Source organism: Oryctolagus cuniculus, chromosome 1 (genome assembly GCF_051225735.1).
Source record: "Oryctolagus cuniculus isolate XC-2025 breed Fujian yellow rabbit chromosome 1, ASM5122573v1, whole genome shotgun sequence".
Classification (NCBI taxonomy): domain Eukaryota; kingdom Metazoa; phylum Chordata; class Mammalia; order Lagomorpha; family Leporidae; genus Oryctolagus; species Oryctolagus cuniculus.
In genome coordinates this window covers 34,888,378-34,905,400 of record NC_142867.1, presented here as the reverse complement: position 1 = coordinate 34,905,400, position 17,023 = coordinate 34,888,378, and the positions used below count along the sequence as shown (strand labels likewise).

At 36.1% G+C, this 17,023-nt stretch overlaps 1 protein-coding gene across 9 annotated transcripts in view; it reads right to left on the bottom strand.

Moving 5' to 3' along the window:
* Positions 1-17,023, bottom strand: part of DCDC1 (doublecortin domain containing 1) — a 553,166-nt gene that overhangs the window by 285,943 nt on the left and 250,200 nt on the right. For all 9 annotated transcript variants that reach the window (XM_089309905.1, XM_089309913.1, XM_089309931.1 and 6 more), the window contains one exon: positions 6,727-6,897. In XM_089309905.1, coding sequence (XP_089166031.1) covers positions 6,727-6,897 — 171 coding nt within the window. The remainder of the gene's footprint in view (positions 1-6,726; positions 6,898-17,023) is intronic.

Genomic DNA, 17,023 nt, shown 5'->3' with positions numbered 1-17,023 from the left:
CCACTCTACAGAACTCTTTTTTTTTTTCTCCAAAATATATTTATTTACTTATTTATTTGAAAGGTAGATTGAGAGAGAAGAGATGGGAGAAAGAGAGAGAGAGAGAGGAAGAGAGAGAGAGAGAGACTCCATCTGCTGGTTCACTCACAACAGCCAGGGCTGGGCCAGGATGAAGCCAGGAGCCAGCAACTCCATCCAGATCTCCAGGGGAGTAGCTGGATTCAAACTGGTGCCCCAATATGGGATGTAGACATTTCGAATAGATTGTTTAAAGGACAAAATTCTCCCTTTCCATAATTTTGGAAGAAATGATCTCACTACTAGCCTTTCCCATTTTACTGGCGGAAAAATCAAGAAGAGTTTTAGCTGATTAGCAACCTGAAACAGAGTTCTTTGTGGGGTACTATTGTTTATGTTTTAAAAGTTACTTTTATAATCTTGCTGATTCACAACTCTGCCTAACAATGGAATCATTTAGAAGCTTTTGAAAACTACCAATGCCTGGTCCACAGCTGAACATGTGCCAGTAAGTATTTACCAGTCTGCCTGGAGCTTGGAGTGGCTATTATATATTTTACTTACACAAAGAATATATAGCACATACACAAATAATAATAAAATATACAATACTCTTTGCTATAAATTCCACATAACTGTTAACAGAACAATTTTGCCAAGTCTTGTGTCAATAACCAATCTATGGTTGCAATTTAAAAATTAGTACAATTCTGACTCGAAAGCTGATTGATATCTTCATCCAAGGACTGCTCTTGTTAATAAAGTACATTAGCAAGCTCTTTACCAAATTAGATAATTTTGTATTTAAAAAAAAACTTCATTTTTTTTCGTTATTCACAGTGTAGCAGAGAGAAAAACTTTGTACTTCACGATTAATCTGCAATGCAATTTTTTTCCATTGTGTACTTAGACCAGAAGTCAATAAATTTGTCTTAAAGGTCCAAACAGTAAATATTTTGTACTTTTCAAGTCACGTATTCTATGACTCACCTACTCAACTTTGCTGCTGTAATGTGAAAGTATCCACAGACAACACACAAATAACTGTGGCTATGTTCCAGTAAAACTTTATTTTCAAAAACAAGGCAGATTTATCTCATGGCCTGTGATTTACTAACTCTCTGAGCCAGACAATCCATTAAACTTTAAATCAGGCCCTATTTTATAGCATTTGCCAATTTATGTTGTAAAATAGCCCAACTATGCTCAATTTTGAGTTAACAACAAACCATTACTGACAATAACTTTGGGAAGAGATACACAAATTAACATAGCATTTACCCTAAACAAACACAATAGGTAAAATGACTTCAAGAGAAAATAGCATGGAAATAAAATAATTAGGACATGAAGGTTATGTTCTATTTTTGTTTATAATATGATCTATTTAATGGTAATTTATGTAAATTTTATAACAGCTATATTTAATAACTCACAAAATTCCTGAAAATTTAACAAGCGGTACTCATATACCAGAAGAAGCTAGCCTTAGCACCTGAAATAAATTCAGTCAACATCTCTAAAGGAGAGGACAATGGTATTTTTATGAGACATCTGAATGATTCTAATATGCAGTCAGGGCTGAAAACCACTGCCCAAATGCCTGCCCAAATGGTGATGTGTAACAGAAATTGATTCATTGAAAGAAAGTGGATGTTTGAATAGAGAAAACATAGAGAAGGCAGATGAAAATGGAAATGAGTACCCCATGACAAAGAACCACAAAAAAGGAGAATGCCTGGGAAAGGGGAGAGGGAAATATGGAGACAGAACCAGGGCAACCAATTACCCTAGTTTTCTGGATGTGGAATTTTCAATGCTAAAATCAGGAAATCTCTGGCAAACCACTGGACATGCTGGATTTCTAATTTTAATAAATTTTAATTTTAATTATTCTCATGTAGCTAGGAGCTACTGTACTGCACAGCACAGTGAGTCTAAAGACATACAACAACATGGATTATTTGCATATATGCATTTGCTCTTTCGTTTGATCATGTGGAAAGATTTTTAAAGCACATTAAATGGGTAATATAAAGAATTCAAATTCCAAAGTTGATATTTCCTAGCAAACTCCTGCATTAATGTGAATAAATGATAGAAATTATTCAGAGATTAGCTGTAACTTGTGAAGAGGAAAAATATTTTTCCCAAAAGTCATGCTATAGTTCATGTAATGGTTGTTCATGCAAAAAGTAGGGATAAATGATATTAAGGCAACCATTCTTTTGTCTCGTTTCTCTCTTAATCAACAGCAAGTACTTTGTAGAATGGTAAAATGGATCTGTAATCAACTAAAATCCTGGAATAAACAGTGCTATTGAACTGTGGGAACCTTTGATTTTGATGTCTTACATAGCACTTCCTAAACCCTTAGCTGACTAGCACAGACTCTGAGAAAACAGTTATGTTCAGCATGGACAAAAAGGTCAATGCTTATATGGTGATATTTTCATCCAAAATGTATACATGGGATGCATCTTTGGGACCACAATACAATTAAGCTGTAAATCAGCAACTCAAGAATTCCTACAGCATATGCAAACACATGGAGAAGGAACAATATGAGTCTTTATGAACAGTAGGTCATAGAAGAAATCAAAAGAGAAATCAAAAATTTCTGGAAACAAATGAAGATGACAATAAAACTTAACAAAATTTATGGGATACAGCAAAAGCAATGTTAAGAGAAAAGTTTATAGAAATTGGTGCCTACATCAAGAAACTGGAAAGGCACAAAACAAATGAACTATCTATGCATCTCAAGGATCTAGAAAAACATAAGCAAATCAAACCCAAAAACCAGTAGAAGGAAATAATTAAAATTAGTGAAGAAATCAACAAAATTGAATCCAAAAAATCAATAAAAAGGATCAGCAAAACAAAGAGCTTGTTTTTTGAAAAAATAAACAAAATTGACACACCTTTGGCCCATCTAACCAAAAAATGAGAGAGAAGACCCAAATCAATAAAATTAGAGATGAAAAAGGAAATGCAACAACAGACACCACAGAAATAAAAAGAATCATCAGAAATTACTATAAAGGGGTGTATGCCAACAAACTGGGAAACCTGTAAGAAATGGATAGGTTCCTAGACACACATAACGTACCTAAATTGAGTCATGAAGACAAAGAAACTCTAAACAGACCCATAACCATGACAGAAATTGAATCTGTAATAAAGGCCCTCCCAACAAAGAAAAGCCCAGGACCATATGGATTCACTGCTGAATTCTACCAGACATTTAAAGAACAATTAAGTCCAATTCTCAAGTTATTCAAAACAATTGAAAGGAAGGGAAACCTCCTAAATTCTTTCTATGAAGCCAGCATCATCCTAATTCCTAAACCATAAAAGATGCACAGAGAAAGAGAATTACAGACCAATTTCCCTGATGAATATGGATGCAAAAATCCTCAACAAAATTCTGGCCAATCGAATCCAATAACACATCAGGAAGATCATTCACCTGGACAAAGTGAGATTTATCCCTGGTATGCAGGGGTAGTTCAACATTCACATATCAATGTGATACATCACATTAACAAACTGCTGAATAAAAACCATATGATTATCTCAGTATATGCAGAGAAAGCATTTGAGAAAATACAACACCCTATCATATTGAAAAATAAAAGCAAATTGTGTTTAGAAGGAACATTCCTCAACACAATCAAGGTAATTTATGACAAACCCACGGCCAGTGTCCTATTGAATGGGGAAAAGTTGGAAGCATTCCCACTGAGATTCAGAACCAGAAAATGATGCCCACTCTCACAATTGCTATTCAGTATAGTCTTGGAAGTTTTAGTCAGAGCCATCAGGAAAAAAAAAATCAAAGGGATTCAAATCAGTAAAGATGAAGTCAAACTATCCCTATTTGCAGATTATATGATTCTATATTTAGGGTACCCAAAAGACTCCACTAAGCAACTACTAGAACTCAAAGAAGAGTTTGGTAAAATACCAGGATTTAAAATCAACACACAAATAACAACAGCCTTTGCATACACAGAAAATGTCATGGCTGAAAGAGAACTTCTAAGATCAATCATATTCACAATAGCTACAAAAAATCTAATACATTGGAATAAATTTAACCAAGGATGTCAAAGATCTCTACAACAAGAATTACAAAACATAAAGAAAGAAATAGAAGAAGACACACACACACAAAATGGAAAAAACTTCCATGTTCATGGATTAGAAGAATATCATCAAAATGTCCATTTTTCTGAAAATAATTTACAGATTCAATGTAATACCAATCAAAATATCAATGACATTCTTCTCAGATCTCGAAAAAGTGATGCAGAAATTCATATGGAGGCACATTAGCCCTGGAATAGCTAAAGCAATCTTATACAACAAAAGCAAAGCTGGAGGCATCACAATATCAGATTTCCATATATACTGCAGGTACTTATAATCACAACAGCCTGGTACTGGTACAAAAACAGATGGATAGATCAATGGAACAGAATAGAAACACAAAAATCAATCCAAGCATCTACAATCAACTTATATTTGATCAAGGACCTAAAACCATTCCCTGGCACAAGACCAGTCTCTTCAACAAATGGAGCTGGGAATCACAGATGTATTAAGCCAATTGAAAATAGATCCCAGCAAAAAAAAAAAAGTGAGAAAAAGAGAGGGAAGAGCTTTACAGTACACATTCCCATGGACTTACCCATTGCCATGGGATTCCAAATGCCATTAAGCTGGATGATACTAATACCATCTTACATGTTAAAGTTATATTAAATGTGATCATATAGATAGGATTAAGTTTCAAAGGGATCATATAAATAAGACCAAGTGTCTGGTAAGAACAATAGAATAATAAGGAGAGAAAGATTCAACATGGGAAGCAGTCTACACAGCAGACTCATAGAATGACAAATGCCCTAAACAGCACTCTGACCTCAGAATCCACCCTTAGGGCTCAAAAGGATCTGGCTGAAAAATCCCATGAGTGCATTTCAGGAATGGAAAGCCAAGACACCATGGCAAAAAAAAAAGTGTTCTACATGAAGGATCTCTGTGTGTGAGACCTCAGTGGAAAGAAGGGGCCATCGAAGAAGGATGTACTTTTCTCTGAAGGGAGGAGAGAACTTCCACTTTGCTGATGGCCCTGTTTAAATATTGACAGAGTATGTGGACTCAAAAGGCTTTCATAGCCTTGGCAGCTGATGTCAAGAGCCTCAGGTGATCACTGACATCATACATAAGAGTGTTAATTGTTAAATTAACAATAGGAATCACTGTGCACTTGCTCCCCACATAGGACCTCTGTCCTTAATGCATTGTACTATGGGAATTAACTGTAAAATTTATTCTCAAACAGTACATTATACTGTGTGTGTGTGTGTGTGTGTGCAAATTGTTGAAATCTTTATTTAGTAGAGTTGGTCTTCTGAATATAAAGTTAATTTAAATGAATCTTAATGAACAATGGGATGGGAAAGGGAGTAGAAGGTGGGATGGGTGTGGGGGTAGAAGGGTGGGTAGGGGGATAAGAACAACTATATTCCTAAAGCTGTACCTATGAAATCTGTATTCATTAAATAAAATCCTTCTTTAAAAAAATGTACACATGGGACACAGTGCGCCAGCCATGGCGGCCATTGGAGGGTGAACCAATGGCAAAAAGGAAGACCTTTCTCTCTGTCTCTCTCTCTCACTATCCACTCTGCCTGTCAAAAAAAAAAAAAAAAGTACACATGGGAATAAAATTAAAGTAAGCAAAGGATAGAAAATGTAATGTTACTTTTACAATAACACTGAACATTATGAAAGAGAAATTAAGGAGATCAAGGCTGATCAAAATACACTCAGCTTTGAATGTTATCCCTACAACCATAATCATAAGGAAATGAAGAGTTATACTAACTCTAACAGTAGTTTCTTGGAGGGAAAGGGGGCCATACTTTGAGTAAGTGATTTAAATTTTACAAATCATAATCTATTGAAATGAGGGATATGAAATTATAGAAGGACTTTAACTTGGCATATTTAACATGGATACTCTATTATGAAAAACAAAAGTATGTAAATTATCTAAGTGTGTAAATACCCATACTTTAGCCCAAGTATGAGCTATTATTTTTCTCTTTTAAAGATACAATATCAGGTTAGTCTAGGGCATTTAGCCATCTTGTCTTGACAAATAACCAATTCACCTTTTCTCCCAGGATATTCTTAAGTATTGATTTTACCAAGTGAACTCAGACATATGTCACACTTAGCCAATACAGATCCTTTTCTTTGGAAATGTAGTTTGAACATCAATCAGTCACCTGGCCTTTCACCTCAAAATCCTATTGCCACTGTCTGTCAACTATTAAACCTTGCCTATTTCTCCAGATAAGTTATTTTTAAAAACTGAAATACACAGTGACTTTTGTGAAAAAGATGTTTCTTGAAAAGTACACAAATGTTCATTTGGTTAAATTTCTTCATTAAAATTATTTGTCTGGGTTGAATGCTAGTTAAATTTATAAACCACATGAAGGCCTCTAAATATTTCTTTTAGAACCTATTTTTTGGATACTTATATTTCCAATCATAAGCTAAATCCCAGTTTGCAGAAGATAGCCCAAAAAGAAATTCAAGCTGGGTGGTAGGTATTACAGGGTCTCCAAATGGAGCAGTGTTTTCATCTTTAGCTAAATCCGATGAGAGTGGCAGAATGATACCCACCTTGAGTTTCAGGCCTCTTGGGAACAGTGTGTTTGCTGGAAGGCTTTTAATGTGTTGGTAGACATAAGAGGAGAATTGCTCCTGCTCAGCCTGTAATTGGGGGCCAAGTTTCGAGAGATGACCTCTGTTGCTTTTGATAGCTGTCTGCAATTCATCAATCAGCTTGCTCACCTGAAGGGGTTAAATTACAAGACTTGTTAGCAAGAAGTAATTGTTGATGTCACACCTATTAGATTTTTGAGTACCTAGTTTGATGGGGGGGAAAATGACTTCAATACAAGAATTGCAGTACAGATCTATCCTTATGTAAAGAGAATAAAAGATATACATTCCTCCAGCAACAAAATTTTATTTATAGGAAAATGTCTAATTTTTTCACTTCAGTAATGTAGAATAGGAAGCCATTTACAATTGCAGAATGAAAAATATCACTGGTATAAAGAAACATCTAAATCTCACTAGTTTGCAAAGGACTTTAAAACTGCTAAACAAAATGAGACTTTCTCAAGACTAAATAATCCAATACAGAAATATGTAAAATATCACTATACTACATTACCTTCTTTTGTAGAATATTTTACTATATTATGAGATTAATTAAAATTTCAATATATACATTTAAATCATGAACATTTTTTGATATTTAAAATGGACCTGTTTTCTTCTTTCCAATATATTTTAAAATATTCTTTCAATTTTCATATAATTTTACAAAATAGCCATAATTCAATGGTGCACTGAAATTTTTTAAATTTCATATAATTTTACAAAATATCCATAATTCAATGGTACATTGCAGGTAGTATTTTAAATACATATCAGTGTCAAAATAAATCACATAATTTTTCTGAAAACAGCAAGCTGTTAGAAACATATACCCTGGAATTTTAAAGGTCTAGATTTCTAATTAATACATATGTATACAAGATAGACAAATGAACTCTACTTATGTATTATTAGTAAGATATACTGTAAGATTAGTAAGATATACAGTAACATGACGCTTTAATCCACAGTTTGTAAATTAAAAATCATAACCTAACCATTCTTTGACTCTTCTCTATTTTATGTGTTTATATTCTATTTAATAAACTAGGTTCTGACATAAATACTCATACTAATACACACACACACACACACAATTAGAGTAACCAAAGAAGTTGAAGGGCAAGAATCTATTTTATTCATGATTCTGTAAATTGTTGAAATTATGCCCACTTAGAAGTAAGAATGATTTTTTTTTTTTGCCAGAGTATCTTGGCTTTCCATGCCTAAAATACTCTCATGGCTCTTCAGCCAGATCCGAATGCCTTAAGGGCTGATTCTGGGGCCTGAGTGCTGTTTAGGACATCTGCCATTCTATGAGTCTGCTGTGTGTATCCCGTTTCCCATGTTGGATCATTCTCTCCTTCTTAATTCTATCAGATATTAGCAGATACTAGTCTTGTTTAGGTGATCTCTTTGACTCTTAGTCCTATCATTATGATCAATTGTGAACTGAAATTGATAATTTGGACTACTGAGAAATGAAAGATCTCTGCGAGTGAGATCCCAGTGGAAAGAACGGGCCATCAAAGAAGGAGGTACCTTTCTCTAAAGGGAGGAGAGAACTTCCACTTTGACTATGCCCTTGTCTAAATTAGATTGGAGTTGGCAAACTCAAAAGGCTTCCATAGCCTTGGCAACTCATGACAAGAGCCTAGGGTGATTACTGATGCCATAAACAAGAGTGTCAATTTGCTAAGTCAATAATAGGAGTCACTGTGCACTTACTCCTCATGTAGGATCTCTGTCCTTAATGTGTTGCACAGTGTGAATTAACACTATAAGTAGTACTCAAACAGTATTTTACACTTTGTGTTTCGGTGTGGGTGCAAGCTATTGAAATCTTTACTTAATTTATACTAAATTAATCTTCTGTATATAAAGATAATTGAAAATGAATCTTGATGTGAATGGAATGGGAAAAGGAGCAGGAGATGGGAGGGGTGTGGGTGGGAGGGAAGTAATGGGGGGAAAAGCCATTGTAATCCATAAGCTGTACGTTGGAAATTTATATGTATTAAATAGAAGTTAAAAAAAAAAGAATTAAGAATGATTTTGACTAGACTATGGACTTTGAAATCTTAAGTAAATCCTGGCTCTCTCACTTACTGACTGGGAAACTTTGAATAGGTAATAAAAACCTAATCCCTGAGTGAAGAACATTGACTTTACAATATTGAGAATTGAATGAGGTAAGAATGGACAGTAATGTGCAATGTAAAGTAGGTACCTAACGCACTGTCTTATTAGAGTGCTTTCTTTTTTAAAATTAGGTGTTTTCTGCATTCCAGGTTTTAATTGTTCTTTCTTGCTCTGCCTTTCCTATTTAACTTGAGGTACACAGGAATTCCAAATTATCTGCTGCATAGTATCTCCAGCTCACTATAATGTCTACAGACAGTGGCAATCCATCTCCACAAGTCTCCATTTGCTGACAGCAAATCCTATTTCTATCTCAGGTGAAAATATGGTGATTGTCCCAGTCTATACCTCAACAATGATGATAAATCTATGATTTCTATAATTTCTACATAAAATTCATGTAAGTCATTGAAAGAAAGTTTACATTATTATCTGTATGATTTGAAAATTTGTTTTTCAATTCAGCCTAGAAAAAAGACACACATATTTTTTTAAAGATTAATGTACTTATTTAAAAGGCAGAGTTTCATAGAAAGAGTGAGAGAAATATACAGAGAGATCTACCAATTACTGGTTCACTCCCCGAGATGGCCACAATGGCCAGGGCTGGGCCAAGGCAAAACCAGAGGCCAGGAACTTCATCTGAGTCTCCTTCATGGGTGCAGGCGTCCAAGTACTTGGGCCATCTTCCACTGCTTTCCAGGTGTATTAGCAGAGATATGGATCATAATTGGAGCAGCTATGACATAAATTAGTACTAATATGGAATACCAGCATCACAGGTGGTTGTTTAACCCACTATGTTACAGCATCAGCCACCCCCCAATAAATAAACACACACACACACACGTATGTAAAAACTTCAATTACACTTATCTTGCCAAAAATTTTTTTTATTTATTTGACAGGTAGAGTTATAGACAGAGAGACAGAGAGAAAGGTCTTCCTTTTGTTGGTTCACTCCCCAAATGGCCGCTATGGCCGGTGCTGCACCCATCCGAAGCCAGGAGCCAGGTGCTTCTTCCTGGTCTCCCATCATGCAGGCGCAGGGGCCTAAGCATCTGGGCCATCCTCCACTTCCTTCCCGGGCCACAGCAGAGAGCTGGATTGGAAGAGGAGCAACCAGGACTAGAACCGATGCCCATACGGGATGCTGGCGCCGCAGGTGGAGGATTAACTAAGTGAGCAACAGCACCGGCCCCAACTTGCCAAATACTTTACAAACATTATGTGCATACAAACAAGCTAATAAAAATGATTCCTACTTTTCTTTTTTTTATTTGTCTCTTACTTGCCCCTAAGTGATTCATCATCCACACTCTTTAAACCATCGCTGCTTCTAATAAAAGGATGGACAATTCTTTTCTATAGTTAGTAATTTTTTTTTCACTTTATGGACCCTAACATCCCTGTCAAAAATTATTTAACCCTGCATTTGTACTTGAAAAGCAGCCACAGATTATACATAAATGAATGGGCAAGGCTGTGTGCAAAGAACACTTTATTTACAAATATAAGCAATGGACTGGTTTTGGCTCCAGGGCTACAGTCTACAGGCCTCCTTTCTCACATTTCCTCTCCTTCCTTTCCTGTCATATAAGTTAAGACTATGGTAAAAATTATCATCTCCTCAGCCCTCCCCAGACTTCGATTTCTAAATTACCTTGAGTGGTCTCCATGTCTACAGTTTTCCCCTTGTAATCTATTCTGGCACTTCCACCAAATGAATCTATTTTAAACAGTATATTGAACTCTCTAGTTGTCCCCTTAGATTCTTCAGCTTGGTATTCAACATTGAAGATCTTTTATAATGTGATCCACACTTGGCTTTATATCTCATAATCCCAGCAGATCCCTCACCTCTAACAAGATGATCTTCTCACTGTTCACATCCCCACACTCTACACACGTACACATTCCTTCTGTTTCTACTGTTTCATAATAAACTACATAATTTTAACTCAATATTCTGACCTCACAAATGAGGAAATTTGGGCCTAGAAAATTGATCTGCCCAGGCTACTTATTATCAGCAGAGAAACTAGAGTCCAGGTCTCTTAAAGCCACAGCTACAATTTTATAAACTTCTATCTAAGTCCATTTATCGTTAATTCACTTTCCTCATCAGGCTTTCCAGTACATAATACGTGGACATGGACATTTGAGAATTAAAGATAGCTATGTTCTGTTCTTAGCTTGGTTTATGCATCAGTGAAAGTATAGTGTATTGCCCAGTGTCTTCCCCACTTACACAACAATCCCGAGTCTTAGAAATAACCTGATTATGCGAGACTGATATGTGTAGGAGAGGACGTAAAGGTGGAAGGAACACAGCAGAAATCCGAGAGAGACGTGGCAGAAGGGCTTCTCTCCCAGACACACCAAAATTCCCTGTGAGATTTGCTTTGGCCAGTGAAATGCGAACACAAGTAGCGGATGGCACTTCTCAACAGACGCTTTACAAGCCATCATTCAGATCTGGCATCGCTGTTGTCCATCTGGTATGAAAACAACAATGTCCCAGTAGAAGTTGCTCCTCCTATCTATATCCCAGACGGATAGACATCCTGAGAACAGTCACAGATAATCTATAGCCAACATGAATGGGAAGCAAGAAATAATATTTTAAATCACTGAAATTTGGGGTTCGTTGACTCACACAGTACAGCCTAATAAAAACTAATTAATATATTCATTTCCATTTCATCTTTGCAATCGATATAACTCACCTAGTAGGTTACGACCAGGTAACCCTTAACTATAATTTGAAATGAAAGTCTTTGGAAGTTTCTATAACTCCCTTATGGTCTGCCAGTGTAATTTGGACAAAACTTTGGAAATCATGGATATGGAAAGTAAAGAGAGTCCAGAGAAGTCAGGAAGGACCCTAAGGAAGATAGAAAAGGAAAAAAATGAGACTTAAAAAGGGAAGTATGAGCAAAAAGGAAAAGGAAAAGAAGAGAAGAGGAAGGAAGATATTTAAAGGAGAAGGTGATTTGGAGAAAATGAGCAAGGAAGAAAGGAAAGAAAATATGAAAAGGAAGAGAATGCTACTTGTAGGCTATGACATGCAGTGATAGATTTCTCTCTTGATCTCAACGCTTTGCTTACCAGCTGCAGTGAATTACTGTGCTTCCACAGTACTGCTAAGCCTGTAAGATAACTGTAATATTTAAAATATGGAAATGACACATTATCCAGTGCTAGTCAATGCTTTCATCTTTACCACCAGATCTGATAAGCTCTACCTTCCAGGTATATTGTCTTTAAAAATGATTGGTGGGCCGGCGCCGTGGCTCAATAGGCTAATCCTCCACCTTGCGGCGCCGGCACACCGGGTTCTAGTCCCGGTTGGGGCGCCGGATTCTGTCCCGGTTGTCCCTCTTCCAGGCCAGCTCTCTGCTATGGCCAGGGAGTGCAGTGGAGGATGGCCCAGGTGCTTGGGCCCTGCACCCAATGGGAGACCAGGAAAAGCACCTGGCTCCTGGCTCCTGCCAGGATCAGCGCGGTGCGCCGGCTGCAGCGGCGGCCATTGGAGGGTGAACCAACGGCAAAAGGAAGACCTTTCTCTCTCTGTCTCTCTCTCTCACTGTCCACTCTGCCTGTCAAAAAAAAAAATAAATAAATAAAAAAAAAAAATGATTGGTAATTGTAAACAGCATACTAAAGCTAAAGACCAAACAGACCAGGCTGACTTTTCTTCTAGTTATCAGATAAAATTAAAATCCAAAAAACCAAAGGCCCTAAATAGAGGAATTCCATTTCTGGAAAGCACTGGTTTTCTCTGAACTCATCCTCAGCATCACATGACTCAGGATGATACAACTTTATGTAGTCTTCAAAGCCTGTTCTGTAGGTATCACGCAATGTGTTTTGCTAGTTATTAATACTGCTCTCTTTATGTATTTCACCTTGTTCTATAGCAAACTACCAAAAAAAAGTTGGGGGGGATTTGAAACTTGGATTTGAGAGCATTTTCATACATGACTGGTTTTACTGTCACAATCCATAGTCTTTCACTGATAGAAGATTTCATGTGACATCAGAAATCAGCCAACCATACAGTTTATGATGTCATTTGCACTCCTAAGGGGTATTGGTTGAAGTCTTAAAAGTTTTGACAAATTCTTCAAAATTCTTCAGAAATGTTCTCTATCAATTTTGCTACTTTCAATCATCTCAGGATTATCCATTATTGTATGTGAGGCATAATTACATCAATTATCACCTGTTTTTTTTTAACTTAAAACTATCCAATAAGATGTCTGGAAAAGATTAATTTATATCTTAAACATAGGAGAAAATAAATCAAGAATCCTGCCACTGACAGTTTGGTAATGCTTCCACTCAATGTTACTCTAACTTTGTTACTTTACATATTCATAAGGTCTTTTATCCTCAAAGTGCTATGTTTTGTTCTCAGTTATTATGATAACGTGTCACCCTTAAAGACAACCTACACATGAAATAACTCATATATTGAAATTGGGTAGATAGCATAGTACTTCAGAATTATTTTATTACATATCATTTTATTTTTCCCAAATCAAATGTTGCCAAAAGGGGGAAAAAGTGTTTTTTAAAAATTCTTCATCATGAATCTTTTTTTCTGCAAATCCTTTTTTTCTCTACAAAGGCAATGTGAATAGGGGTAAAAGAAGACAAAACTTGACCTTTTGTGATCCCAGTATTAATGGGTCTGTTCATAATTCAATCTATGTGTGTGTGGGAGCATCCATGTGGAAACATAGAGGCCTGAGAGACATAAAGCCTTTCCCTTTAAACATTATCTGACCCTATCAGTCCCATTCACAAAAGAGGGCTTACGTATGCATATGCTGAAAAAATGCACTATCTCATTGTGCAGCAGAAAGCCTACACATTCTACTCTTCACTCTCCATGGAAATGCAGCACGGAAGTGACACTTGTACAGAATCTGGGAGAGTGACAAATGAGCAGAAGGTAAAAAAAAAAATTGAATATTCTGGTAAGATAACAATCCAACTTCTGAAAGAATGCAAATATGCATATGTCTATAAACATACGGGTAGGCTTTTGCATAAGATGAAGAAGTTTGGTCATGTTTGAGTGATGCATGTATTCACCCCTTGAATCATATCCTTAAGTTGATTTCTCATCAACACACATATTAATGTTTATAATTATTATATAATGTATACCTGTTGAAGTTGTGCATTTCTGAGCCATAAACTGCAAATAATGTACATTGGCTATTATTAATGACTTTTTGAGGAGCTCCTGGTTTTTCTAGTGATGAGTTCAGCTGTCATCCTGAATTCTGTGTGGCTTTGAATCCACCTCTGTTATTAAGGAGAACTCCAGAGCACTTTGCACATAACTGTCACTTGAAATCAGCGGAAAGGGTGGCTGCCTTTATGTTAGCAGTGTCTTCTGGCATATAACATACAGGATGGTCTCAAAGACAGATCAGTGTTTCACCTTCAGACCAACAAATTTTCTAATTAACAACACACTTAGATGAAGAAGAAAGGGGTCAGAGGGATCTAGATGCATATTTTAAACTTGTTAAAAGTTCTTCTTTGTTTCAGTCCCAAGAATGCACTGTTTTTCAGGTTAAGAAGCTAACTCAACCTTGATTTGATGAAAAAAAAAAGCCTGGAAAAGACATGGGAGCTGTGAGCAAAGTTAAGTGTCTTTTGATTTGGAAGATGAGCCGCAGCCTAACTACCAGACAACTTGAAAGTGTGTAACATGTCTTGTTCCTAGCACTTCCACATTTTTCAATAATTTCCTAGAACCTTTCCAATTTGGAAAACATTTTGAGAGCAGAGCTATCTTGTTTTCAACCAGAGGTCTTTTATGTGCTGCCTTGAGGCCTAGTCAACAATCTAGCATCCATATGCACTCTTAGGGGAAGGAATAATTGAAAAGAAAGACATTTTAAAGGTCTTCCCTACTCACCTATTATTTATTTAAAAAAATAAGCAAATAATAAATAACTTCTAAAATAATAAATTAGTCATATTGTTACATTATAGTTATGACTCATTTCTTATTAATAAGTTAAAAGATTAGATTATTAGCTATACATTTAAAAAATATCCTCCACAATTATAAAAAACATTTTACCGGAGTTGGAGATTTTTATTGCATTTTCATGGTAAGTTTAAAACGAATCTTCCATCTCTTATAAACTTTGGGAAGTGTAAATGTTTCTCTCGATAAATTATTATAATTAAAATTATCTATAACAACACAAGTTATTATAGGACATTAAATAGGAAATTATCCAAAAGATGGACAGATTAAGTATTTTCTGTTTTTTAAGCATTATAATTATTTTGCCCTTGGATATTTTATGCAAAATTAAAATAGCTAAAGAAAATGGGCATTATGTCAAATATATCATTTTTAATGCTACTCTTTAACATTAAAAATGAAAATTATCTTTCCTGGAAAATTCAATAGTATTTATGATTGTTTGTCATGCCTTGTTTATTATCATTATCTTTACATTTATTTAGCACTATGTACTTAAATGTCTCTCCTAGCAGTGCCCTATTTGGTCACTATATTTGCTTTATAAACTAGGAGTGGAAATTTCTTTTGCTTGTTTCAAAGATCATTTAAATAATACAGGGAATATGTATTCATGTGTATATTTCTGTGTGTAAAAACCTCAAAATATATATCATAGCTTATAAGGATAAATTCTATGTGATGTACTTGGAAAAGAGATTGTATTAATCTGGATTAATACAATGTAAATACAGTATAACTTACAGTAAATTGATACAGTGTAAATTCTAATGTTTTGTTAGAAAAAAACTATGATATCAAATTTCAGCCCTTGGCCAGCACCGTGGCTCAACAGGCTAATCCTCTGCCTGCAGCACTGGCACCCCGGGTTCTAGTCCCGGTTAGGGCACTGGATCTTGTCCCGGTTGCTCCTCTTCCAGTCCAGCTCTCTGCTGTGGCCCGGAAGTACAGTGGAGGATGGCCCAAGTGCTTGAGCCCCTGCACCCCATGGGAGACCGGGAGGAAGCAATGACCTTAGTGGCCATTGGAGGGTGAACCACCGAAAGGAAGAGCTTTCTCTCTGTCTCTCTCTCACTGTCTAACTCTGCCTGTCAAAAAAAAGAAAACTAGATAATAAAAATATGATTTAACCCTTATTAAAAATTCAAAAAACTACTATTTTCCCTATTTTGGCATGTTTATAATTTCTACTTTCGAGCTATCTATAATTTACTAATTTAGAAAATTTATGAAAGTAGTCATAACTTTTTTCATAAAATTATAATTTGATTTATTTTTCCAAGTACATAATTACTTATCAGGCTGCCTGTATCAAAAAATAATTTCCATTTTTTATCAGTTTGTTTCTGTCATAAGTGATAGCAGTGAACAATAGCTGACTTACTAGAAGATTCAAGATTCAAGGTAAAATTTATCTTAATTCATAAATGAGTGCTCATCAGTTTTTTTTTTAACTTTTATTTAATGAATATAAATTTCCAAAGTACAGCTTATGGATTACAATGGCTTCCCCCCCATAACATCCCTCCCACCTGCAACCCTCCCCTTTCCCACTCCCTCTCCCCTTCCATTCACATGAGGATACATTTTTGATTCTCTTTATATACAGAAGATCAGTTTAGCATACATTAAGTAAAGATTTCAACAGTTTGCTCCCACACAGAAACATAAAGTGAAAAATAATAGATGATTTTTTAAATGATGATGAAATCAGATCAGACCTATTGTCATGTTTAATCCCAGTGAGAGTCAAGTTGGGAATTGATAATTTCTTCTTTTTTTTTTTAAACAGAAGATCAGTTTAGTATACATTAAGTAAAGATTTCAACAGTTTGCACCCCCATAGAAACACAAAGTGAAGGCCGGCGCCGTGGCTCAATAGGCTAATCCTCCACCTTGCGGCGCCGGCACACCGGGCTCTAGTCCCGGTCGGGGCGCCGGATTCTGTCCCGGTTGCCCCTCTTCCAGGCCAGCTCTCTGCTATGGCCAGGGAGTGCAGTGGAGGATGGCCCAGGTGCTTGGGCCCTGCACCCCATGGGAGACCAGGAAAAGCACCTGGATCCTGGCTCCTGCCATCGGATCAGCACG